Source organism: Orycteropus afer, unplaced genomic scaffold (genome assembly GCF_000298275.1).
Source record: "Orycteropus afer afer isolate SDZICR_OR568_19922 unplaced genomic scaffold, OryAfe1.0 scaffold00012, whole genome shotgun sequence".
In the NCBI taxonomy this organism is placed as follows: Eukaryota; Metazoa; Chordata; class Mammalia; order Tubulidentata; family Orycteropodidae; genus Orycteropus; species Orycteropus afer.
In genome coordinates, this window is record NW_006921599.1 from 11,131,520 (window position 1) to 11,158,877 (window position 27,358).

Genomic DNA, 27,358 nt, shown 5'->3' on the forward strand with positions numbered 1-27,358 from the left:
CCCACGGGGTGTTGACCGCCAGGTGGCAGTGTCCTTCAATCCCAGCTTCTCCATCCCCTGCACTGTGCTTAGTTAATACAGAATCAGTTCCTGTCTCATGACTCTTGTTCTGTTTTGTAAGAAGCAGTGTCAGGAAAAGTTTGAAACCATATAGAAGTGTTTTCTATTAGCTAGAACTCCATTTATGTCCTCACAGAGCTGAAAAGCAAAATGAAATGCCAAAGTCTGTATGCTAACTACTGTGACTGCACCCCTCATCCTAAAATCCAAAGGAAGAACCCTCTGGAACCCCTGTAGACCTGTTGCTTTTTTTCTGGAGCTGCTCAAATATTTGTCATCTGCTAGCGAAGCCATCCCTGACCACCCTCCCTGGCCACATTCTGTAACTCCTGTTGCCTTGTAGTATTCTCCACCTCACACCCTGTGTGTCTCCTCGGTTCAAGGCTGCCTTCCCCAAACAGCAGGCAGGCTCCATGAAGGTGGAGAGTTTGTCATCCACTACTCTGTCTGTGATCTCGAGAACTGGGCCTGGTACACAGTTGGCGCTTAGGAAATATTTCGGAACAAAGTGCCTAGCCAAGAAGGGGGGAAATGAGGATCTTAGAAAACTCACTTCTGTAAAATGAAATGTTTTCTCTATGATCTTTATAAGTAAGTAATAACTCAGGATTCCCATGTTTATGAATGACACAACTCTTAGAAGAAACAGGAAGATGTTTTATCAAAGTGAGGGATTCATTTTGAATATTACTCGGGAAAGGACAGCAGAAGGTGGTGGTAGAAACCTATAGCTCTCCAAGCTCTCCCCTGCCAGCCACAGGGAGACACACAAAGCAGACAGTGAATGGCTCTGGGCTAAGAGAAAGGATCAGGTTCCGTCTCCCTCAGACCAACCAGGCCAGGCTGCTCATCTGACCTATTTTCATGTGGCAAGACCCTCAGGTTATGAAGATCACCCTGATTTTCGTTCTTTGGGGACCTCCAGGGCTCTCCTCTCTAACAGGCAGATAGATGTTCCTTTCCTCCAGTATCCTGGTTCACAAGTTCTAGCCAATCACAATCTTGATGTTAGTTTCTTCATTGGAAATGAGGGAAGTGGAAGTAAGGCAGGTTTGGTTAAGTAACATAGGTTTCAGTCTTTATACTAAGGCACTCTGGTGGTGTAGTGGTTAAGGCATTTGGCTGCTAACCAGAAGAAACCCACCTGTTTGCTGCTCCAGAATTGACTCAGTGGCATGGCAGTGGGTTTGGTTTGGGTTTGGTTTTACAGGGAGTAGGAGCTCTGGTGGCACAGTGATTAAAACACTTGGCTGCTCACTGAAAGGTTGACGGTTTGAACCCACCAGCTGCTCCATGGCAGAAAGATGAGGCAGTCTGCTTCTGTAAAGATTCACAGCCTTGGAAACCCTATGAGGCAATTCTGCTTGGTCCTATAGGGTGGCTATGAGTCCGTTGACTTGATGGCAGTGGGTTTGGTTTGGTTTACAGGGAGTAAATGGAGAACAACTGCCTCTTATTGTACCTTACACCCATTTCTCTCATAAAGTGAAAGCCGTAGTACTTATGAGTGTATTGCTATGCCTCACGTGTTCCATGTGCTCTGGCCTTTAGTGCTTAACTTCTCTGTTAATGGAGGGTGACATGTCAGTTGCCTCCTGGGGTTGGTTGGTGATGGTTAGTAGAGTTTCCCACCTCTTTTAGTTGGCACTGAAGATCCATTTTGGAGATTGTTCTTGGAGAATACCTTCCGGCCTTCCCTATGCACCTTTTACTTGGAGGCCAACTGGCTGTGGCAGCCGGGAAGCACCAGGGCTAAGGGCTGAGGTGGGTGGCAAATGGGTTCATTTGGAGTTAAAGTTTATCTTTGTTTCTTAAGCTTTCTTGTGCTATATTTGTTTTATTTTCAGGGAAGGTCTGTTTCTTTAACAACTTTTTATCGAACAGCGAGAAATATCATGAATATGTGCTTCAGCAAGGAGCCGGCACCAGCTGAAATTGAGGTAAGTCGAGTTGACCTTCCTTCCTGCCTCTTGTGAGTCTGGGCGCCGTCCCTCTGGCCTCCTGATGTCTGCTGGCCTGGCAGGACTTGGACCTTGGCTGAGTGTGGCCTCCATGTTGAATGTGTGCCAGCAAGCAGCCAAAAGTTTTCACTTACGTGATCATCTCAGAGTGGTTCAGAAGTCAAAAACAGTGTGATAAAGAGTGAGACTCTCTGGCTTCTCCTTGACCTTCCCAAGTCTGGAGGCTGTGAGACGCAGAGTCCAAGGGTTGACTGCGGGCCCGGCCCCCCACCTCACCCCGTCCGCCCCAGCTGCTCACTTGCGGCTCCCCCTCCCCCTCTCCATCCTCTGTGTGTGTTATGCAAGAGAATGCTTGGAATCCCTGGAAACCACAGTTGTGCTTTTTTTTTCCTTTCTGTTTTTGATGGGATTGGCAAGGTGCCATTTTTGTGCTTCTGCCAACTCTGTTCTCTGAGTTAGTGTGAGGTTCATAAGACAGTGCACAGCCCTCTGCCCAGACCAATTAGGGTTGGATTATGTGTGAGGAGCTACAGGACGGAGCCCAGGTTTGTTTATTTACCTCCCTTGCCAGTGCCCAGCTGAGTCCATGTGAATTTCAGGAGCTGACGTCCGGTGGGCCCTTAACAACACTTGGTCATTTAAAGAAAAAGAGTCCAAACTTGTGTCACTGCTCACAGGGCAGCTGCCAGCTGGGAGGCAGGAGCACGTTTGGACTGCAGCTTGTCGTTTGATCTGTAACAGCTCTCCTGGCCTCTTCTCTCGGTCTATAATTGCGTGTGCCACTCCACTGAAATAAAACTCAGTGTGGGTTTGTTTTGTTGGTCACCTCTAGAGTGACCGGCTGTTGTGGTTGGCCCAGGACTTTGAGGGGTTTCCTTGCGTGTAGGACAAGACAGCCCTGGCTATACCAGGTCTGTTGTATATACAGAATTGGTTAGAGATGGATGGTATCCTGGCTCTCTCAGGACATGCAGGAAACCCAGGCCTGGTGCTGTGCTCATCACTGATTTCACAGTGAATTCTCTGCTCTCTGAGCTTATATTCATTCCTTGTAGACCTTGGGTCTCTGCTGGTTGGCCTGAACTTTCTTATCTTTGTACAAAGGGGCTACCTTTTTTTTTTTTTTTTTAAGATTTTTATTGTGCTTTGGGTGGAAGTTTATGGAGCAAATTCATTTTCCACGCAGCAGTTGCTACACACTTTTTTTCCATGACACTGATTGCAATTCCCCACAATGTAACAGCTCTCTTCCCACTTCCTTCCTGTAGTTACCTCTTCCCTGTGTCCTCCTCTCCCATGCACTCCTGCCCCCACCCCCAGCTGTCTCCCTGTGCAAACATTGCCCTTCTGTTCTCCCATAATTGATTACTCCAAGGAGTATATCTACCTCATGTAAATGTTCACCCTAATGCCTATCTGTTGTTTTTCTGGAAGCTGCAGGAGTGAGTTCAATTCCAGACCTGAAGGGACTGAAGTGCTACCTTTGAACAGCACACCGTGGACTGACACACCCACCCCAACCTGTGGCCTGCTTTTTGCTAACACCTCCTCACCCCCATGTGGCTTGTCTGCTCCTCTGGGGCTGCCTTTGGCCTCATACTCCATCAACTACACTGTCAGCTGGGTCCTAATTCTGGGGCATGTGGCCGCCACAGCTGCTTCATGGGGCCTGTGGCATTCATTTGTGATGGGGTGTCAGAGAAGAAAATTTGAGCTGGGAGAAGAAGCTTTCATTGTACAATGTTTGTCCTCATGGGTACCTTCTGAAGGTGTGGGAGTTTATTACAATCAGTAACATGAAGAATGGGAAACACAGTTTCCCACTGAGGAATTAATTTCCTTGGACTTTCTTGCAGGCTTTGCTTTTAGCAGTTGTATAAATGTGAAAGCACTAAGAGAAGACTTGCTAAAGTCCAGAGTTCCAGTCTGGGACTGTCACGCCTCCTGTGCTCTGGGTCTCCCAGAGAAGACGAGGTCATCCTCTTGGCGGCACCGAGCACTTGGACCTCCCAGCATCGTCCCCGGTTGCCCGGAGGTTGTGCTCAGTCTAAGCAGTATGGACAGCTTGGGTCACAGGGGGGTCCTCTCACAACAGACTGTGGCTGCCTTCTTGACACTCAAGGAAATCAGGTTAAGGATCTGGTCTTTTAGTGGTATCTGAATTTATTGAGTTGTGGACTGTCGACACCTTTCGGGCCCCCCTCTTTATAGAATTTACAGTGTTGTGGGAACCTGTATTGATGTTGCTAGCAGCCCTTCTTTGAGATTGTGCATTGTGATGACAAGGGTGTATTAGTTTATCTACTGGCCCTGAAATGCATTCATGGCTTCAGCTTAACAGGTTTTTCCAAGATTAGGGAAGATGAGGTGATGGTTCTGGAATGGTAAATGAATACAAAATGAAAAGGTGTCTCTGAGTGGGGAGAGTGGACTCCAGGGAGACTGAGCATATCTGCTTACCTGTTTGCAAAACACATTCATGGCCCTCTCTGTATCCTGACACTTTGTTAGACCAGACTTGTGAAAATCACCTAGTAAGCTTGTTACAACTACCCGTGTATGGGCTTACGCTGTCCCCACCCCCATTTCTGATATAATTAATTGGCTTGGGTTATAGGCTGGGCATAAGCATTCCTTCACTGACTCACATAATCTAACATGTAGTGTCAGGGCTGATAACCTAGAGTAGAAGTCCGGAGTCCCGGTTATTAGATGTGTTTAATGCATATATATATGTAGGTGTTAGACCTAGTTAGTGTTGCTTGCCATCAAGTCGATTCATGGTAGCTTTGTGTACAACAGAATGCAACATGCATGTTTCTGTGTCGTCCTCACAATGTCTGCATGTTCCATTGTTGCAGCTGTTTGCCAACCCGTCTCACCAAGGGTCTCCTTTGCCTTCATTGACCTTCTGCTTTACCGAACGTAATGTCCTCCTCCAGCGATTGGTCCCTCCTGATGATGTGTCCAAAGCAAGCGAGTTGGACAATGTTATGTTAGACCTAGAGGCTCTATTAATTACAATCTAAGAGGGATAGCGGGATGTCTTTATTCTCTTTCGTAGCATTGCTCTTTTCATTCGTGTGCTAGTAGAGCACATGGTGAAACTCTTTGGAATGGCATCTGCTCTGTGATGGTGGCTCGTCCTGTGTTCAGTATCTCGGTGTTGTTGAGTTAAACTGTACTCCTGGCTAGAACCCAGTGTTGGTGCTGACCAGCCCTCTCTTCCTTTCCCTACAGCAAGAGTACTGGAGGCTAGTGGAAGAGAAGGACTGCCACGTGGCTGTCCACTGTGGGAAGGTGGACACCAACACGCATGGAAGCGGGTTCCCCGTGGGAAAATCCGAACCATTTTCAAGGTAAAGTTGGATGCTCTTGTCAGAGTTCTGATGGATCACAGGGCTGCACCTTCCATAGCCACATCTTCTTCCATGTGTGACGTCCCTCTGGTTTCCCTCTGCAGGCACGGATGGAACCTCACAGTCCTCCCCAATAACACAGGATCCATCCTGCGTCACCTCGGTGCTGTGCCTGGTAAGCCTGCTGCAACTCCCCTGGCTCTAGCTTTCCATGGACAGCTTTGGGAATGAGTAATATTCCCATCCCATGGAGAGCTAGAGCTGGGAAGATTGCTTTTCATTGAGGATAACCTTGAAACAGGCAGAGGTATCAAGGTGGAGAATATATAATCAAACTGAGTTTTAGAATAGAAAGAGGAACGTGACTTAAGGGATGAAATCAGTAAAACTGTGGACAGGTGAATCAAATCCCAGAATCTAGAAGCTGGAGACAAATTTATGGTGAACTTTGAAGCTCATAGTTGGTACCTTTAAAGCTAAAATTTAGATGCTTTCAGGCTACTAAATGGTTCCAGTTAAGCTCCTAAATGATCAATTCTTGGCAGATCTTAGGGAAAAGCCAATTCAGTGTGGGTCCTACAGGTTGCGGTCACTGAAGCCTGGGGCCCCTGGAGAAAGGCACCTGGAACCTGTTGTTAGAGACACATTTCTGACCTAAGCTGGGGAACCCTGTGACCAGCCTCATCCTAGTTGGAGGCAATAATTCAAGGCAACTCTAAACAAAGGTGCTTAGTTTCCAGCACAAATAGGGGCTTAGGTTTAGTAGCTCTGTTTGTCACTTTTGAGGTTCAGTATTGACACAATCATAATACTCTTATTCCTTGGGTCCAACTTAAACCACAAAAACTGAACCCATTGTTGTCAGGGGTTTCCAAGGCTGAAATCTCTGTGGCAGCAGACCGCCACTTCTTTCTTCTGTGGAGTGGCTGGTGGGTTCCAGCTACTGACCATTCAGTTAGCAGCTGGGCGCCAATGCACTTCACCACCGTCCCTCGGGCCCAGCTCACTCCTTGAGAATTAATATGTTCTTTTTTACTACTGTTTTCAGACAATACCTGTGTTTTGGTTTAATTTCTGTGTAGCTAGCAAGAAGGAGCAAATCCCTTCTCACTTGAGTTTTGTGTGTTTGTTGCCTTCCGTAAATGCTTATTTTGGGAGATAAAAGGGATTTTTAATTGCTGTTAATGTAACACATTATTGAACTGCTTTAAAATTACAGTTTTCCCTTTATGTTTTAGGAGTGACTATTCCCTGGCTAAATATTGGCATGGTCTTTTCTACCTCATGCTGGTCTCGAGACCAAAATCACCTTCCATATATTGACTACTTACACACTGGTGCTGATTGCATTTGGTGAGTATCCAGGCCTCTCTCATGTTTCATTCCCTGGTACCTGTATTCCCTGTTGCAGCCTGGGAATTTTTTTTTTTAACCTCTGTTGACAGTATTTGAGGTGTCAGAGATTATTTTCAATTTGTTCTGATGATTGTTGTTGTTGTTATGTGCCGTCGAGTCGACCCCAACTCATAGCGACCCCTCCTTGGGTTTCCGAGGCAGTATCACTACGGAAGTAGGATTGCCCAACCTTCCTTCCGAGGAGTGGCTGGTGGGTTTGAACCGCCAGCCCTCTGGTTAGCAGGCAAGTGTCTTAGCCACTATGCTACCAGAGCTCCCATTCTGATGATTAGCAAGGGTGAATGTCTATTCATATGCGTATTGACTGTTGACATTCTTTTTGTGACTTACTGCTTCTATCTTTGCATAGAGTTGTACTAACATTGCCCTCATTTCTGACACCAAGTGCAAGTTCAGGAAGGGTCCTCAAAATCACCCTTCAGTGTGGTAATTTCACTACAATTCAGAATTCACTGAAACCTGTTCTACTTATGGTTCAGGTTTATTATAGACTAGCACCAGCCATCATTCAGGGCAGATCCCAGGAGAAGAAATACCACACACGGAACTTCCACTACCCTTTCCTGGCGGAGTCAGGATGTGCTGCTCACTTGGAATCAATGTGTGACAATATAGAGAATATTTTGTCAACCAGGGAGGCTCACCTAAGCCTCAGTTTTCAGAGGTTTTGTTGGAGTTCCATTATGTAGGCATGATCAGTTGATTACCCATGGAGTTGATCTCCCGGACATGATAACTCATGACCCGAAGTCCCTATCTTCAATCGGATTGTTAGACCCTTCAGTGTGACCCAAGGTAAACAGAGACTGATCTATCAAACGTAACATTCCAAGAGTTCAGAGATCACCCTGAAGCCAAGCAAAAGGCCAGACCTTCTCTTTAGGCAAGGCCAAATTCTTTACTGTACTGGCGACTTGCTGGTTTTTGATCAGAGTTGTATTGCAAAAGAATGATCTTGTGTGGGCATCTATGTTTAGTGTAGCATTTATATGACAGACACAGCAATAGTGTCATCACCAAATGCCTGATATTTGCAGAGCCAGTAGAGAGATTTAAAGAAACAACTAATCAATCCTAGAAGCAAAACCACATTCTTTACTGTACAGTCTTTGTTATTTGTTCTGGGGTATTCATCTTTTTTGTTGTTGATTCCAAGAGTTCTTCTCATATTAACTGTAGAAACAGTAGTACTGTTGCCATAAAATATTGGCCAGTAGTGGTGATTCTGTTGTTCCCACTCTCTTGGCCCAGTGTAACCTGTTCTCTCTGTGGCATCAGCATGAGTCGTATCTTCCACTGATGACTATAAGAGGAGTTTTGCTTGAGAGATCTAGTTCCTGCTCTGCTCGGGGCACGTGTTTATTCTGCACAAGTTTGTGTGTTGAGCGGCTGCATGTTGTTGCACATTGTGTGGCTTTGTGCCTGTAATCCCTCACTCTCCACTATAACAAATCTGATCAGTGGGCTGGGCTCTCTGTTTATGGTAGCAGATGGGAAATTACTGCCAATAATCAGATGTCTTGTAGTCTGAGAGTCTACTAGCATTGCCTTCATTCCATAGTAATTGTGTTTATTGTCCTAATGGGCTGATTAAACATTCTGTATTACAATAAACAGTGTTTTAGAACTAATGCTCTTCCTCCAAGGAGCCAGTTGTCTCCAGCCATCTCTTAATTAGAACTTGCCCTGCTTCTAGGCCAGGTTAAAGTGAGTGGTCATATTGAAAAATGAAGATAGCCAGCTGAAGGGCTGTGTGCCAAGGAAGATGGTCTTGAACTTTGTGCAGCTTGTCATTGGGGGTGAGATTGCAAGGGAGGCCAAAAGGTAGTGATAGCTGAGTCCAACAGTGACCTTGAGGTGCAGGATGGGTAGACCAAATGGCCAGAGAGTGGGCGGACCATGGTTCACAGGATGAAGGAGTGCTTCCTCCTAGGAGCCCCTGTTCCCTCAGGAATATAAGCAAGAAGAAGAGATGGGAACAGAGCACATCTTTTAGACCAGGGATCCCTGTGCTGAGAACCTCCTTGACCCAGCACACAGAGAAAGAACTATGACACCAGGGATGGTGAGAGACAGAAGTGGCAGCAGAGGAATGGGCGTGGCAGGACCAGTAGACCAGCAAGTGACAGAAAGGTGGGCTCCTGGCCCATAGAGCTAGAGCTGAGCACCTCTGAGCAGGAGGCCTGCTGGTGAAGTAGGCTGCCTGAGGGGACTTGGCGGAGCTTAGCTGGCCACCCAGGGAGTTAGAGCTGAGCGCCTTCTTGCCAAGGCTTCCTGGCTGAGGGAGTTCCCTCTGGGCACTTAGCAGAGCACAGGGGGCTTTGTAACACTTGTCCATGGCAGAGGCTGAGGGCCAGAGAGACACCTGCCTATGAGCATGGTTAATAGGCTGTCCTGATGAAGGAGTGGTAGTATCCTAAGTGTTCTTGAACCTGCAACTGTAACCTAACCTGTTACTTCCCTAAAAAAAAACAAAACTGGGGGTGGGGGATTGGGTGGAGATACTATTTTCATGGGATCACATTAACAATGGCAACACAAAAGTTAAAATAGGAATCTTAGGGGGCAGTGAGTTTATTTTCATGGAGGAGAAACATTTCAGAAAAGGAAGGATGAGAATTGTTCCACAACTTGAAAAATGTAATTGATGTCACTGAATTGTGTGTGTGTGTGTGGAAACGATTGAACTGGTATGTGTTTTGCTGTGTGTGTTCAACGAAATTAATTAAATTTAGAAGGAAAAATCCCACAGAATCTCACATTTCATTGCTCAGCATATGAGTGCAGAAGGGTGGCAAAACTGACCCGCTCATCGGGGTTCCATCACCTTGTTTGTACTGTCCCATCCCCACAAGGGGGCCATGCATCTCATTTATATCATTAGCAAGGTATCCAGTCCCCTTAGTGGGCTGAAAACCCCTCATTTCCAAGTTTCACCCTGTTGTTTGATGGGAGTTATAAAGATGATGGTGGTGGTGGTTGGGTACTGACTGTGTTAAGTAATTCACTGCACTGCACTGTAGGCTACCCCCTGGCTCTTCCAGCCATTGGCTTTTTTTTTAAAAAAAAAATTACTATTGTGATTTTAATGAAAGCTTACATACCAAATTACTTTTCCATTCAACTGTTCATACACATTGTGTTTCACAACATTGAATGCAGTCCCTGCGATGTAAGAGCACGCTTCCCACTTCTTTCCTGTTGATCATTTCCATTCATCCTCCTTCCATATCCATTCTTGCCTTCTGAGCTTTATTATCCCTGGGCGAATTCTGCTTTTTTGATCTTGTATGGTTGGTTGTTCTAAGGAGTCCATACCTCCCTCCCTAGAGTTATTGTTCACCCCATTGGCCTATCTGTTGTTATAGGCTGAAAGTTGAGTTTCAGAGGTGAGTTCAGTTCCAGGTTTGAAGGGTGACTGAGGACCACTGTCTTGGGAACTTCACAGTCTCTATCAGACCTGTAAGCCTGGTCTGTTTTGTGATTCTGAGTTTTGTTCCACATTTGTCTTCCACTTTATCCAGGACTTCTATTGTCATTCCTTTCAGAGTGGTTGGCAGTGGTAGCCAGGCACCATCTAATTCTTCTTGTCTTAGAGTCTTGCAGGCTGAAGTCTACATGATCCACTGGTTTGTTGGGTGGGTTGTTTCCTTGTGTCTTTGATTTTCTTTACTTTTCTTTGCTCCTGATGAGGAGAAACCAGTGGCTCTTCACAAGCTTTTAAGATGCCAGTTGCTACTCACCAGAACTCAAAGCAGACCTTTTTTAACTAATTAAGCTAAACTATTGTTCAATTTTAAGTTGATTTCAGGGGATATTTTTGATTAGGGTTTAAAGATTATCTCTGTATCATCTCACCCCAGCACTAATAGCAAAAAAAGAAAAAAAAGAAATGCTGGTGTGAGGATGTGGAGAGATCAGGACTCTCCTAGTGCTGGTGGGACTGTAAAATGGTGCAACCATGATGGAAAACAGTATGGTGCTTACTTCAAAAACTGGAAATAGAAACACTATATGACACAACAATCCTGCTACTAGGTGTATATCCTAGAAAATGTAGAGCCATGACATAAACAGATATATGCACACACATGTTCCATTACAGCACTGTTCACGATAGCAAAAAGATGGAAACAATGCTCTTCAACATAGGAATGGATCAACAAACTGTGGTACATACACACAGTGGAATGCTACGAAACATTAAAGAACAGTGATGAATCTGCAAAAATTATAATATGGATAAACTTAGAGGGCATTATCCTGAGTGATATTAGTCAATCACAAAAGGACAAATATTATATGAGAACTTGTAAAAAGTCAAGGAAGGGATTATACAGGAAAGGAAATAGTCTTTGATGGTTACTAAGGTAGGTGGAGGGGGAGCATACACCACCAACTAGATGGTAGACACATTAACTTGAGTGACAGGGAAAAAAAAAAGAAAAAACCAGCTAACCTTGTGAAATCGGTGTCAGTGGGTTTGGGTTTTATTGTCTTCTAACCATCCCTAGCCCTCATAACTGTGCTCACATACTTCTTTCTCCACTTTTCTGTCTCCAGGCTTGCCTCTCAGAATGTTACAGCATCTTAGGGAATTCTCACTGAGTACTACTTCAATTCAAATTGTTCTATTCCTTCAATAAAACTCTTTGCTTTTAAAAATTAAGTTTGTCTCAAGGCCGTAGTTTCAGGGATTCACCCAACCCCCACAACTCCAAAAAGTCTAGAGTCCGTGAGAATTTGAAATTGTGTTTGTATTTTCCCATTTGTGATCAGGATTCTTCTGTGGAATCTTTCATCAAAATGTTCAGTAATGTTAGCTGGGCACCATCCAGTTCTTCTGATCTCATGGCAAAGGAGGCAGTTGTTCATGGAGGCAATTTGACACACACTTTCCATTTCTTCCTTCTATTCCTTACTCTGCTGCTTCTTCCTCTTTCTCAGTTGAATAAGGTCCAGTTGTTTTACCTTGATTGGCTGGTGTTAGGGTTTTAACATCCTAAGCTCTGCACAATGAATTAGGCAATAGAACAAAAGCACTTAAACACATCATTAGACCAATTAACTAGGATGCTTCATGAAACCATGACCCCAAAACCTTCAAACCTAGGAACCAAATCCCAAGAGATTTTTGTACCTAAGCAACTTCAGCTGCTTTTTTTTTTTTTTTTATTGTTTGGTCATTGTTATGAATGTATTGCCCAGCTTTTGCCAATTCAACTTTTTATAGGTAACAGCTTATTGACAACAACAGTAATTGGCTGTGCAGCCGTACCCTTAATCAACTCAATTTCTCCATCACTGTTAGGCCCCCCCCCCTTTCTTCTCTCCACCCTTGGTAACCACTAGTAAACTCTGGTCTCTGTATATTTGCCTTTTCTTGTTTTTTTATAAGTGAAGTCATGTAGTATTTGCCCTTTTGTGATAGGCTTATTTTGCTCAGCATAATGTTTCCAAGCTCCATCTGAATTGTAGCATGTATCGAGACTTCATTTCTCCTACCGGTTTAGTAGTGTCTATTGTATGCATATAACCACATTTTATTTACCCACTCATCCATTGATGGACACTTACGTGGTTTCTGTCTTTTGGTTATTGTGAATAGTGCCGCAACGAATGCTGGCATAACAAGCGTCTGCTTTTGTCTCTGCTTTCAGATATTTTGGGTACACGCCTAGGAGTGGAATTGCTAGATCATACAGTAATTTTTTAGTTTTTTAAGGAACAGCCACACTGTTTTCCACAGTGGCTCTGTACCAGTTTACATTCCTACCAGCAGTAGATATGAGTTCCAGTTTCCCCACATTCTCACCAACATTTATTACTTTTCCTTTTTTTCTAATCTTAGCCACACATTCCAAGTGGGAGTGAAAAGTTATCTCATTGTGGTTTTGATTTGCATCTCTCTGATGGCAGTGATGGTGAGCATCTTTTCATGAACTTGATGGCCATCTGAAGGTCCTTTGCTGGTGATATGTCCGTTAAGTCACTTGCCCATTTTATGTGATTGGGTTATTTATGTTTTTGTTGTGAAGTTGGTGATGTTTTATGTAGATTTTGATTATTAGATTTTTTAGGACTAAAGGAAAACAATTCTCTGCATTCTGGTGGAATACTTTTCTGACCCAAAATGAATAGCTATCTTCCAGGTGTATGCTGGTGTAGTGCACTTGACTGCTAACCAGAAGGCTGGCAGTTCAAACCCACCATCCACTCTGTAGAAGGAAGACTAGGCAATCTACTTCCATAGAGATACCGCCTCGGAAACCCAAGGAGAGGTTACTGTGAGTTGAATTGACTCGATGGCAGTGAGTTTGGTTTGGTTTTTGGTTTAGTCATATGCTAGTCATTCGCCTGCTAACCAAAAGGTCAGTGGTTCGAACCCACCAGCGCTCCATGGGAAAGAGATTGAAGCGATCTGCTTCCATAAAGGTTACATACAGCCTGGAATTCCTATGGGGCAGTTCTACTATGAGTTGAAATTGACTCGATGGCTGTTGGTTTTACATGGTTTCTGAAGATATTTTCCCAGTTGGTAGCTTGTGCTTTTACGTTTTTTTTAAGTTTTTGATGCATATAGGTTTTAGTTTTTATGAGGTCCTATTTATTTTGTTTTTTTTTTGCTATTTGTGCTTTTTTAATTATTACTGTTATAGTAGATAATCCATTGTTGGAAGCTAGTTTCTAACATACATTGCCTCTGCTCCTTCTTAAGAATCTTATGGTTTTAGTTTGCACATTTAGGTCCTTAATCCATTTTGAATTTGTTTTTGTGTATCTGTGGGCTTTTTGAAGAATAATCCTTGGAACCTCATTGAAGGGAATAAAAAAGAGGCTAGGATATGATCAGAGACCTTTATGGTGTGTGGTTTTTCTTAAAACATGTGATTTGGGTTAGAAACCCTGTATTTAAATCACTAATCAGTAACAGAATATACTGGCATTAAAGTAACATAAGCATTTTAAAAAATTTGACTTCAGTGTGATGATTGGCTACTCCCTTCACTCAGCAACTAGGAACGAGGGTTTGGCCTCAAAGCAAAACCATTTCAACACAGACAGCCGAGTGCAGCTGAGGGCAGGCTGCCTGCCCAGCCAGCAGCTACAGGCTAAGCTGGTTTTGCTTTTGGAACTCAGGCTGAGAATAGGAGGAGAAGCTGCTTGGGAGTGCGGCAGAGTTTGCCACGATGACTACCCCAGAGTACTTCCCTCCTTCTTCTACAGCCCACGGCCTCGTGTCCCCAGTCCTGTCTGGCTACTTGGGAGTGGAAGGCTTCCCTCTGTGTCATCTGCCCAAGAGTCTACCTCTGTCTGCAGAGCATCATGCCGCAGCCTGGGAGAGGCAGGGGGGCCGTGGGCAGAGCCTCGGACTGCTGGGTGATCCCAGGTGGCCCCTCTTGGGGGTGGATCAACAGGACATCAGTAGAACTCCTTCTACCCTTGTGATGGCAGTTGTCCATCTCCAGACTTTTCTCCTCCTCACCTTCCCTGCAGGCTCCTTCTTCCCTAGGAGAGCCTGTGTGTAGGTCACTGAGGCCCTGGGCTCCCCCCTCCAAAGGCAGTGCTGCCTGCCCTCTGAGTTGTGTGGGGCTGAGTTTGTCCTCTGTAGACCCTGCCAGTTTTAGTTCTCCTGTGTGCCTTGCCATCCCTGCCTGACACTCATGGTTGACTGTGGGGGGGGGGGGGCTTGTGCACAGAGTTGCCTTGGTGGACCAGCAAGCCAGTGTCTCTGAGGTCTGCTTCCAACTTTCAGCCTTTCACACTGGCCCACGGCCTCCTTCCTTGGGGATGATGTTGGCGAGAGCTGAAGTGAGGCGGTGCACATGCTTGACTCCTGTCCGACTTGTCCTTGTTTTACGGAGGGAGCTGAGGGCACCACGGGGGGCCTCCCATGAACAGCACCCTGTCCTAGTCCTCCTAGGGACCCCCATTTTAAGGGTCTGCAGTCCCTTCTGTTACAGCAAAAGTGTCACACTCCAACCCGGGGCTCGGCCTGGAGCTGATATGCAAGCTCAGAGCTCTCAGGGCTGACTGAGTCCTCAGACAGGTCTGGTTCCGATTTGTGGGCACTGCCGAGCATCTGTTTCTGGTCTGAAGGCATTTGGCTTGCTGTGTAGGTCAGATGCACATAAAAGATGAGCATCTGTAATCGTTTGAGGGGCTGTGGTTTGGCTGTGAGCTGATGGAAGTGGCAGCAAAGTCTTTGGACAGTAGATAGTGTTGTGTGAAAAGTGGGGTGCAGAGTCTGGAGTGCTGCTCAGAATCCCCACAGGTGCTCATCTCGGGTTATTTTTATTTTTTTCTCTGTAGAGCCCTTAACTGAATAGGATTTAATGCTTTTGTATCTTCTATTTTTATTGTGATTTGAGTGAAAGCTTACAGAGCAAATTTATTTTCCATATAGCAGTTCCTATACATTTTGTTTCATGACATTGACTGCAATTCCCTACCATGTAACAGCTCTCTTCCCACTTCCTCCCCATAGTTACCTCTTCCCTCTGCCCTCCCCCCCCCCCCCCCCCCCCCCCCCCCCCCCCCCCCCCCCCCCCCCCCCCCCCCCCAGCTGTCTCCCTGCACAAACACTGCCCTTCTGTTCTCCCATGATTGATCGCTCTGAGGAGTGTATCTACCTGATGTTAAATGTTCACCCTATACATCTGCCTGTTGTTTTGGCTGGAAGCCACAGGAGTGGGTTCAATTCCAGACCTGAAGAGCAGCTAGGGGCCATAGTCTCAGAGGTCTTACCAGGCTCCATCAGACCAGCAAACCTGGTCTTTTTTTATGATTTTGACTTTTGTTCTACATTGTTCTCCCACTCTATCCAGGATCTCCACACCTCAAGGGCTCTAGGGACAGATCCTGCTCTCTGTAGGCATCCCTCGGGTCTCTTGGGCCACACGGTGAAGCCGTGTGTTTGTGCCTTCACCCACCTTTCACTCTTAAAATGGGAGGAGCTGGAGGAAGTAGAAGAGGTGGGGAAAAGAGGCCAGAGAAGTGGCCACCACTCAGGGGTTGCTATAATTGCTGTCTCCGCACCCCCAGGTATTGCATTCCTGCTGCGGAGGAGAGCAAGCTGGAGGACGTGGTGCACACGCTGCTGCAGGCCAATGGCACTCCGGGGCTGGAGATGCTGGAGAGCAATGTCATGGTACGTCCATCCGCCACGCACAGGGCAATTGGAAGTCACTGCCTGGCCTGAGGTATCTTACAGAGTCACCCTCTTCACTGACCTGCCCTTGAAAGGCAGAGAAGACAAAGCAAAACAACCCTCAAAAGTCCCAGCCCACATGGGTCCTTTTGTCTGAGAACACACTGCAAAAGTGTGTCAGGTCCGGCCCATGTGGTCCTCCTTCCACTCTGTGGATTTGGATATGTGTGGGCTTTAGCCCTGGGCTTAGTGTGGCGCTCTGGGGCACCTTGGCTTCCTAGGCCACGTGTAAGAATCTTGATTTTACTGGAAATGCGTACAAAGGTATCTCATCTTGTTTTCGTAAAGTCATGGAATGCTGAGTCCTGGGAGGCTTTTTTTGCCTGGAGCTGGGTCCTGACCTGCTGAGCTCAGAGCTCCTGTCTCTGCGGGGTCCCCCCTTATTGGCTCCCCCGGCTCCGGCATGTAGCCTGTCTCAGCAGCCCTCTTGCGGGTACACTTGTCCATTTCCCAACGCTGACAGAGGCAAGGGGACAGAAGGGGCCCCATGTGAGAGGCGGCCACTACGAGGTTGTATGTGAGCCTCACCCCTGCGTGAATATGCTGTCACTCTCAGACCAGTGCCAGTTGAGAGCTCTGTTCTCACTGTGTTCTTAAGGAGCTCTGGCGTAGTGGGTAAGGCATTTAGGCTGCTAACCACAGGGCTGGCACTTCAAACCTACCAACTGCTCAGTGGAAGGAATATAAGGCAGTGTACTTCCATAAAGATTTACAGCCTGGGAAACCCAGTGGGGTCACTATGAGTCAAAATTGACTCGATGGCAGTGGATTTTGATCTTACTGTTTTAGGAGTTTGATGTATTTCACTTTCTAAAGGAGAAAAAAATATATACTGTCTCCTTGAAAGCTGGCCTGTAATTAAGGTTTTAATGTCCTACTTGGGGACAGGTGTGCAGGAGGTAATGAAGTTGTGTCATTGCTCCACTGGGACTGTGTGGTGGGGCAGTAGGGGTGGCTGGCAGCCTGCAAGAGAGAGAGGTCCTGAGTGGGAGGGGAGGAGCGCTCCCCCACACCTGCCCTCCGCACCCCTAGATCTCGCCGGAGGTGCTGTGCCGAGAGGGCATCAAGGTGCACAGGACGGTGCAGCAGAGTGGCCAGTTCGTCGTCTGCTTCCCAGGATCCTTTGTGTCCAAAGTGTGCTGTGGCTACAGTGTCTCTGAGACTGTGCACTTTGCTACCACCCAGTGGACAAGCATGGGCTTTGAAACTGCCAAGGTAAGGCAGGGGACCCCACTGCTGCTCCAGCCTGTGTGTGGGCACTGATGGGCCACCACCCCCATGTGCATGGTTCCCTTTTTGGATAATATGTTTTATTTTGGAGTGTGTCTTTACAACCTGAAGGTTTTTCTAGGAAAGGCAAATTATTAGGGGTTTGTTTGTATTCTGGAAAATTTGCGGGTGCATTAGTGACCCTAGTGACCATGTGTAACATGCAGGACAGATGGACAGTCTAGTCATGTATTGGAACCACAGGACCAAAGGTGCTTAAAGTAAACACTTAAAACATGTGGCTATAGAATTCCAGTGATATTACCTGCGGCATCTGCCTGCACCTGCCTCACTGCTGGCAGACCTGTGCTGTGCCTGTTTCTAAGAACTGAGTCTTTCCTACAGGCCACCAGCATGGTCACCGTTCAACTTTTGTTTATTTTACACCCTAATTGAGACCTCACAGGTAGTCTCCACTCGGTAGAGGAAAACCTTCCTGACGGTTTAGTTGTGATACCCAGCCTAACAGGATGTGCCCCCTCTTTCAGGAAATGAAGCGTCGCCATATAGCTAAGCCATTCTCCATGGAGAAGCTCCTCTACCAGATTGCACAGGCAGAAGCGAAAAAGGAGAACGGGCCCACTCTCAGCACCATCTCGGCCCTTCTGGATGAGCTCAGGTAACACAGACTCTGGGTCCCAGGGCTCCGGGCAGGCAGGGTGCAGGGGCCACCCTTTGTGAGAAACCCCTGCTTCCTGCCACTGAGCCACTCAGAATCATGGAGCCCACTGAGTGGTGTTCCAGGGGCCTAGAAACTTCTGTGAGTCTCAGAGTGATGCAGAAGGCTGAGACAGCTGCTGATTGAAAGGTTGAGTGTTCAAGTGTACCTAGAGATGCCTTGGAAGAAAGACCTGGTAATTGACTTCTAAAAACTCCACCATTGGAAGCCCTTTGGAGCACAGTTCTACTCTGACACACGTGGGGTCACTGTGAGTTGGAACAGCCCCTTGATGGTAGCTGATGTTTTTATTTTAAACAAATCAATCCACTCAACAGCAACTCGCGACTGGAGACTTGGGTGTGGTGCGTTTGTATTTTCCTCCTCCTCTCTTCTTGCTTGCTGTTTGGAGTGAGAATTTCCTGATACCTAGTGCAGGGTGTGTGGCGCTGAGGTTAGCCTTCTGTGTGGGTGTGAGCAGAAGGTGGGCTCTCACCCCTGGGCTCCACAGTCCTTACAGGGCCTTTTGCACAGCAAGAAATAGTGTCCCTGGGATCAAGGGCTTGGTTCTGTGTCCTTGGTTCAGGCAGGAGATGAAGGACAACTCACACCGTGTCCACTCCTCACCTCCCACTAGCTTATACTGTGTGTGTGTCTGTGTCTGTCTATCCATCCGTCCTGCTTGCTGTTTGCTTAGCTCTCACGCGGTTGGTCACCAGACTCCTAGGCTGGCTATCATCCAGCTTCCATCTCACAAGGAACCATGGAACTTCCTAAACATAACTGGACAGAAATTGAAGAAGAGTGTGACTATTTTACTTGGCTTCTTGTGTAACCAAGCCTCTTCTCTTTTCCCTACCACGTAGCCTCGTGATCTCTCTCCCTTCCAAGGGGAGATCCTGGTAGTGCTGATGGACAGCACATGGATTTCGACTCATGTTGGGTTGAACCTATGATGATCAGACCGACAAATAGTTTGTTAAATCAATCCTTGGCTTGGAGTGAAAAGAAAACACTTACCTGGCTTTAGCGATGTGTTAGCCATAGGGAAAGTGAAGTCATTATAGTAGCTTTGGAAGCCAGGCTGATTGACCTTTTGAATAAAAGACATGTGTCCCCAGGGGACCTTGGGAAGGTGAGCTGGTCACCCAAATCGTGTATTTCTTGCTGTGCCTGAGGGGAGAGTGGAACGTTGGCAGGAGGTGCTGGCGTTGGGCTGTTGGTCCCTTCTGGAGATTTGAGGGGCCAGCCAGGCTGCTGTGTCATGCTGGTGCTGTGTGTGAATCTTCCTAATGCCCCAGGCCCCTCTGTCTGGACAGGGATACGGAGCTGCGGCAGCGAAGACAGCTGTTCGAGGCCGGCCTCCACTCCTCTGCCCGCTATGGCAGCCATGACAGCAGCAGCGCGGTGGCGGATGGGAAGAAAAAGCCTCGAAAATGGCTACAGTTGGAAACGTCGGAGAGGCGGTGTCAGATATGTCAACACTTATGCTATCTTTCCATGGTGAGTGCCCGCCCAGGTTGCCTACGCCCCAGCTCCCAGGGGGGCTCATGTCAGTGGCGGGATCCTAGGCTTTCAGTGGCAGGCATCTTGTATTTAAGTCTCGTCTCCAGAACCTATTGCCAGACCTCAGGCAGGGTCCTCAGCTAGGCAGACTCTAGTAGCCTCATTCCAGTATCTGTGGTGCAGAATCTGTGGGAAGGCCAGGGTCGTCTCCTCACCGCTGTGCCTCCCTCCTCACAAAAGCGCCCCACGGGGGCCTCTCTTTCTCCTTGCCTCACCCCGCTGGTCCCCCACTGCCATTGGGGTTCCTGTAGTTTCTCTTCAGCGTCACCGTGTCTCCCTGTCTGGGCCTTTTCCACACCTCATCTCCATGCACTCCTGTTCTCTGCCCTGAGGCTTGGGAAGCTGTCCTCCCTGTGGGGAAGCAGGGGCTCCACGCTGAGGCCCTGTTGCTGCTCACTGCAGCCTCCTCCCCCTCAGCCCAGCCCTGTGACACGTGTGTCCCCATATTTGTCCTTTGCTCCTTTCTCACTGTGCGTCCCTTTCCATTCAGCCATGTAACCTGTCTTATTGCCCCCTGAAGACACCGGAATCTGTCTTTATTTAAAACTAGCCTTTCTCCTAAGCCAACCCCCTTCTGTTTCCATCCTCGCAGTCCCCGACCATAGCCACCTGGAGGGTTTTCAGGCATAGCCAGTTCAAACTCGCTTCCCAAGGGATTTCTCTCCCTTCCCAACCAGCTCTTGTCCCTGCTGCTCACTTTACCATGGTGCCTGGCTCCCCTCATCAGGCCCTCCTGGCCCCGATCCTTGTCTTTTTGCTTTGCTCTCAGAATACCTGTGAGGGGCTTTTCCCAGCGGTCTCCTCTAGGCTGTCTGCCTGGCCCAGAATCTGTCAGGGGACCTGATTCTCCAAGTGCACATACTGTTTTTCCCTGTCACCCATCTCAGGCCAGGAGGGGCAGAAAACACTTGAGTTGACTGGCTGACTAGACTGATATTTGCAGTCCATGTTTTACACTTTCTGTAGAGTGGCTGCTTTAAATCACACTCTGGTTGGGATGCTCCCAGCTCAACACTGAGTGGCAGCCCAGGCATGTGGCCCTCATGGTCTGGCCTCACCACCTCCCAGGGCATGCATGTCCCTTTCCTGAAGCAGACTGTGCCATAGGAAAATGTTGCTAACACGTTAGCCTCGTTTGTAGATGAGGTAACTGCAGCACTGAATGTCACGGCCTCCCCACGGCTGCTCTGCCCTGTGAATGGTGGCTGGGACAGAGACCCCACCTGCCTCGCTCTGCCTAGGCCCCGGCACACCCTAGACTGCCCCACAGGGAGGAGGGACAGTATGGCCACCCCCATTGTGTTAGGTGCTCATCGTATGCATGTGAAAGGTCAGAAAACTAAAAAAAAAAAAAAAAAAAAAATGAATTGCCCCTCCCATTGTATATATGTTTTCTTCTATCTGGTCCTTTTTAGAAGTAGGGTTGAGAACCATGGTAGGTTTTATACTTTTGTCACAGGCATTTCCCCAGAACTTAAAAGCGTTTTATGAACATCACTCATTAAAGCTGCATAATTCTGTACCTGCTCCCTGCATGCTAACGCTTTCCCGTGCACATGGAGGATGCTGGACACCCTACCTCCCCCCAGGGTATAGGGTGCTGAAGTGGGCCCTTTCCCGAGTGGTCCCCTTCGACCAGGCATTTCTTGCCAGTCAGAGTGTTAGTAAACACGCTCTCCACTGGTAGGTGAGCACTGGGGTGTTAGTTCAGATTTTCAGTGCTTGGATTAGTAATAAATCTGTCCTCAGCTCTAAATGTCTTTAGAAGAGGGTGTGTGTCTGTCTGTAAATGTCTTTAGAAGAGGGTGTGTGTCTGTCACAGTATTTCTAAGTAGTGTGTTCTCTGCTTAGATGATGAGGACAGGAACCCAAGTTTTGAGTTCTGCTTCATCCAAATCCTTTGTGGAAAAGGCCGGTTAACTGCATCTTGTTTGCTAAAACATAAGTTTTATTTGTTTTCCATTAAATTACAACAGGGTTGGATATCAGGGTGAGCAGTTAGGCTCCCACCAGGTGGTCGGGTGACTCTTCTATCTCCTCACCCCTTAGGCCCACATGCCCGCATGCTGGCTGAGGGATGGATCAGATCCCCTCCCTTCACTGCCTGTGCCCTTGGGGTAGCAGGTGGCAGGAAAGTGCTTTCACACAGCACCTAGTAGCTGTGTAGGCAGCTGCCCAGGCATGGGGGGGGGGCTTCTGGGGGCTGTCTGGTGGAGGAGGTTCAGGGGCCTGGTGATGGAGAGGCCTCAGGGTGGAGCCACGAGAGCTCCAGCTAATCAGGGACAGTGAGACCTGATGTTGGCCTAAAGGCTCCCTGGTGTCTCCTCATGTCTTACTCCCTCCTCAGTCCTATCCGTTCTTGTAGCTCTGCTACCTGCATTGTTTTTGAATAACAAACAACAAAAAATCTCAAAAGCCCTCAGAGCTCAAGAGCTTATACAAAAATGGTGACTAGAACCTCTGACAGGAGGCTGTACCCAGAGGGCGCTGAGATCCAGAAGAGGTGGGCAGGAACACGTCAGTTTTCCTGACTGGAGACCCTGTTCCAGGCTTTTCATTTGTTTTAGTTGTTGCTTTAGTCAGTATCTAGGGTTTTCTGTTTCAAAGCCTGGTGTCCCTCCCTGGCCCTTTCCTGCTGTCTTCCCTCACTCCAGCCTTCTGTTCTGGGCATCACCTCTCAAGGCCCGGCACGTGCCCCCCACACCAGTGTTCAGAGTCGGCTCCTGACTCCCCGGGCCCCTTCTCCCTGGCCAGGTCGTACAGGAGAACGAGAATGTCGTGTTCTGCCTGGAGTGTGCGCTGCGCCACGTGGAGAAGCAGAAGTCCTGCCGAGGCCTGAAGCTGATGTACCGCTACGATGAGGTCAGTCCCCACTTGTCCTGCACACCTGGTGGAGGGGAGCTTGAGCACATGGGGAAGAGAAAGCTGTGGGCTGTGTAACCTCACGTGGTGGCTGTGTCCATGCTGCGTGTCCACAGCAGGCCTGTCATTGCCCTTCAGGAGCTTGGTGAGGCTGTAAGAGTCCTAGCCTGATGGGTTGGTGGTGGAGGACCTGGGTCATTTCTGCTGTGTTCAGTGGTACCAGGTGCTCAGTCTGTCCTAGGGAAACCTTGGGACTGAAACTGTTTTCCTTCTTCCTATTAACCTGCTAATTAACCTGAGATCCTATGCCAGATTCTGTTCTTCTTTCACTTGGTTAGTAGGAGCCACTCAGTACTCACACAACCCTGGTTGCCTTCTGAGCAGGGGGTGACTCTGCGTGGCAGGGACATCCTATCCTCCTTGGGAAGGAAGGCTATGATCCTCAACTACCACCCACCCCTGTTCAGAGTGGAAAGGCAAGTAGACATGCTCCCACCACTCTGCTCTCTCTCTGCAAGAAAACACAGGCAGCACTGGTACCACAGTCCAGGAAGAGCCAGCCAGGCTCATGTGCAGAGGTGGGGCTGCGATCCTTTTGTTTGAGAACACTGGTGTGCTTGCCTCAAGGACAGCTGCATGGGTCCCTCTGCAGCCTTCTCAGCCCAACTGCATCAGTCAGTCTTTCAGTTTTACAAAACTTGCTGCCTGTTCCCTTAGCAGTCTTCATTGCCATGCTCAGTGGGGCCCTTCTCTGGATGCTGAGCTCAAAAGGTCTTATCCTCTGCTCTGGGAGGCCAGGATGACACCCCACCTGTGTTACGCAGCTGCTTCTTAGCGCCTTGCCTGGGATCTGTGGGTGAGGAGTAGCGGGGAGTGGCTCGATATTCTAGCCAATGTATGCATGGGAGTTTCAGATTTCCTTGTCCCAGAGCCCTTGACCCTCCCTGTGACCATACTCTTGCCACCTCGGCATGGCACTGTGGGCATTGATCTGAGGATTCTTTGTGGCGGGGACCATCTTGTGCATTGTAGCAGCACCCTTCCCCCAGGTGTAACATTCTGAGACATCTCCAGACATGGGCAGATGTTGCTTGGGGGTGGAAGTTAGGACCATCATTCTGGAATCTCTGGCCACAGTGAGCCTGTAGCTGCCCAGGGCCGGCAAGGTGCCCTGGCAGCTCTGCCCATTCCACTCTGTGCTCAAGGTGTCTCCAGCCACGTGTCTGGCTGCCAGGGCTTTAATTTACGAGGGATTTGGTTTCAGTGTCTGGTGAGTGGTTTCCACAGCACCCACACTGACTGGCTGCCAGGGCCAAGCTGATACATAGCAGCCTTGGCTGCCAGCACTCCTCATGGTCACAGGAGACTCAGAGAAAAGGCGCAGGTGAGCACGAGGAAGGCCTTCACTTCACCCTCCCACCAGCTGTGGGTGCTCTGTACCTAGGGAGCTGCTGAGAGCACCCTGCGAAGATGTCACCAGGGGACTTTCAAAACTGGCCTGACAGGGAAGCTTCTGTCTCCAGGGTCCCTGGGGACAGTGCCAGCTGTGTGCTTCCTGGCTCAACATGAATAAGCTAATTAGTCCACAGCTAACTGGATCATGTGTTTGTCCTGTGTGTACTGGTAGGGCTTCCTGTTGAATGTGTAGCTCACAGGGTTGGCTCAGAAGTTGTTGTGGATCAGTGTGTGGTGAACCAGCTCCTGGTGAGGAAAAGGAGCCTCTTCTCTCACTGTGAATCACAGTGCATGCACACAGTAGGTTCAGCCTTCCGTCTTTCTTCACAAAAACTTTCTTAGAACCCACGTCACAACACCCAGCTAGCTGTTCAGCATCTATCTTCCATACAGAAGCTCACTGTCAGATCTCACATGGGAAGTTTCTGAGCATGTGGCTGGCTCTGTGAGGAGGGCTCCTGTAGTAAGGGCCCTGGGGGCAGCTTTCAGCTCAATTCTATCCCTCAGGGACCAAGCTCTTTATGTTCACATGAGGTGGCCCTCATCAGCAACTCACATTGGTTCCAGTTTTTTCTTCTTCACACAGCAGGTTGCCCTTTCCTCAGAACCCCTTTTTGTGCCTGTGTCTTCAAGGTCCATTCAGTTCTCCCGGGGGGAACAAGAACACTTACTTCAGCAGATGTGGAGAACACACAGGATTTTGGGGACTCCCCTATCCCCACAGCTGTGTCAAGAACAGCAAGCACTTGCCTCCCTTTGTCTCATCAGTTTTAACTTCTAGCAGCATGTTTATCCTGAGTGCTTTTCATCTGCCAAAATGATTGTTTTTGACATACATGGCTGTTTCCTGAAGTCCCTGCTCTGCCCCTTCAGAGAACATGGTGCACTTAGTGACCTGGAGCCTTTCTTGGCTTCTCACCTTTCAGGTAGCTGTGGGCACTAGTACTGTCCCTTCCTAATCAAAGGAAAGGTACCCTTCCTCAAGACACCTGAGTGCCATCTTCTGGAAACTGGTCAAGGTACCAACAGTGCTATGAGCTGAGTGACTGCCTATGATCTCGGGTTGGGTGGAGTGAGTGCTTCACCTGCACAGGCCAGAGCCACTGGCCCTGGGGCCCACCCTGATCCTCGCCGTGCATCCCCACGGGGAGGAGTCTACTTACATGACCACAGCCCAGACAGGGCAGGGCCTGGTGCCCTGAGCAGTCACTCGGCGCAGCTTCTGGTTCAGGGAGCAGATGGGGCAGCGGAGGTGGGTCAGACTCCAATAACCAGCCTTTGGCTAAATTGGAAAGCTGAAAATAGATCCATTTGCATTTTCTTTGTGTGTGTGTGTTTTTTTTTTTTTTTTAAGCATGTTCAATGGTGGCAATAAGCACTTTACCGTCCCCGCTTCTCCATTTTAACAGCAAATGTTAAAAATAAATTTTTAACATGGTTAAAAATAAATGCTCTGTGCAGGAGGTGGCCCAGCTCTCTGGAAGCATGCAGAGTGTGGCAGTCAGTCACGGTGGCTTCCTCACGCTTACTCTGAAGCTCTCCACAGACTCTGGAGAACTTGAGCGCTCACACCAGCTCATTTTATAAGTAGATGTGAGCAGAATTGATGAGAAAATGCAGGGCCTGTCAGCCGGAAGCTCAGTCATTGTTTTGATGAGTAAGGAAGAGACAGTGTTTAGTGGAAGTCTGTTACTTGGCTAATGGCATAATTTAGTAAATGAATAAGCAGATTCCCTATTGGTGAAACTCTTTTTTTTGGGGGGGGGGGTGGATTCCTAGTTATTAGTTGGGTTTCACAAATGACTGTATGGCCACAAGCTGTCGTGTTCTAAGCCTGGTGAACCCAGTGTCCTGTGGGTATGAGTCAGGACAGCCTGCTGGGAGCCACCCACAGTTTTCTGCCACTCACAGGCCCCTATGAAGTTTCAGCTTCCACATGTGGGCAGAGCCTTCAGGGTGGCTCCAGGGCTGAGCAGATCTGTCCACAGGAGCCGTGGGCAGGCTTTCCTGTTGGCTGGGGCCAGTGGCCATTTTACTTCCTCCTATCTTCCAGCCAGGCCCCCTCGGGCAGGACAGGCAGGCTCCAAGCTGGCACTACTGATTTCAGCAAGGGAGTCTTGGGGCCTGAGGTCTCTCTTGGTGGCCAGCCCTTGACAGGAAGGAGGTCTGCATGGCATCTGCCCTTCCTCATGCTCCTGAGGTGGCTCTAGCTGTTTGTCTGAAATGCATGACCCTTCCCCTCCGAGCTCATAGCTCAAGTCAGGCAGTGAGCACTCCTAGGGGTGTTCCCTGGCACCCACTTTGTCGGAGCCCTCTGCAGTTTTCACAGCTCCATCCACAGCAGGTGCATGTCCTCTTGATAATCTTCCATGCTCTCTTAAAAAACTGGACAGTTATAGGGTGAGTTGTTGAAGTTAGACATGTTTGAAGCCCCATGGGTAAATGGTTCCCTTGGGTGGATTACAAGTACGCTTGCTTGTTGCATTCATTTCCTGTAGTGAAGAGAGGGTAGGAAGTGATAGACATATTTAAACAAGTGTTGGCATTTATTTGCAAGTCAAGGTTAAGTGGATTTGAGTGTATTATTTCTGTAATCAGAAGCTCTGGTAGCACAGTGCTGAAGGCATTTGACTGCTAACCAGAAGGCTGTTGGTTCAAACCCAGCAGCCCCTCCTCAGAAGGAAGGTTGGGCAATCTACTTCTTACTGCCTTGGTGAACCCAAGGAGGGGTCGCTGTGAGTTGGATCCAACTCCACAGCAGCGTGTTTGGGATTTTTGGTTATTTCAGTAATCACCTGGTAGAAGAGTTTCGATCCTTTGTCATCATTGCCTCGCCAGGCAGCAGGTGCTCTGCCTCAGCCCTGCCCTCCTGGCTAGGGGAGGGTAGACCATGGTGCCAGCTGTGTGTTGGTGGGGATGGGCCTGTTAATTTGTTCATCTGCATGGTGACTTTGGCAGACACACCTGTGGCTGTGAGCACATCTGAGTGCAGTTTGTGCTTAAGAAATGATTGTTACATTTGTCATCTAGGGAACTTCATCCAAGGATGTTTTTAGCATATCAATGTCTTGATCCTCTGCCCTCTGGCCGGTGCTGCTTCCACTCCCCATCATCTCTGTACCGGCCCTTCATCCATGCCAGGCTGGCTTTCATGGGAAGTGGCTGTTATCTTTCCTTGACGAGGTGTCTTGTTCTCATGAGGGGTTGAGCTCACTCTCTCTCACTGTACACTGGGGAGGGCTGGAGAGTCCGGTCTGCTCTCCTGGTGGGGAAGGACCCCCCGGCGACTGGAGGGTGCCCAGCCGCCTCCCCCTCTGGTTTGGTGTTAATTCTGTGTCTTCCTCTCACCCCTCGACAGGAGCAGATTATCAGCCTGGTCAATCAGATCTGTGGCAAAGTGTCTGGTAAGAATGGCAGCATTGAGAACTGTCTCAGTAAACCCACACCAAAAAGAGGGCCCCGCAAGCGAGCGACCGTGGAAGTGCCACCGTCCCGGCTTTCCTCCTCCAGCTCATCCAAAAGTGCTTCGAGCTCGTCATGA

The 27,358-nt window shown here is 48.3% G+C and overlaps 1 protein-coding gene across 1 annotated transcript in view; it reads left to right on the forward strand.

Moving 5' to 3' along the window:
- JARID2 (jumonji and AT-rich interaction domain containing 2) overlaps window positions 1-27,358 on the forward strand; it is a 185,064-nt gene extending 157,706 nt beyond the window's left edge. The window contains exons 8-17 of the mRNA XM_007951903.2: window positions 1,908-2,000; window positions 5,262-5,380; window positions 5,485-5,555; window positions 6,619-6,733; window positions 15,842-15,947; window positions 17,040-17,222; window positions 17,765-17,895; window positions 19,254-19,437; window positions 22,255-22,362; window positions 27,176-27,358. Coding sequence (XP_007950094.2) covers window positions 1,908-2,000; window positions 5,262-5,380; window positions 5,485-5,555; window positions 6,619-6,733; window positions 15,842-15,947; window positions 17,040-17,222; window positions 17,765-17,895; window positions 19,254-19,437; window positions 22,255-22,362; window positions 27,176-27,358 — 1,293 coding nt within the window. The remainder of the gene's footprint in view (window positions 1-1,907; window positions 2,001-5,261; window positions 5,381-5,484; window positions 5,556-6,618; window positions 6,734-15,841; window positions 15,948-17,039; window positions 17,223-17,764; window positions 17,896-19,253; window positions 19,438-22,254; window positions 22,363-27,175) is intronic.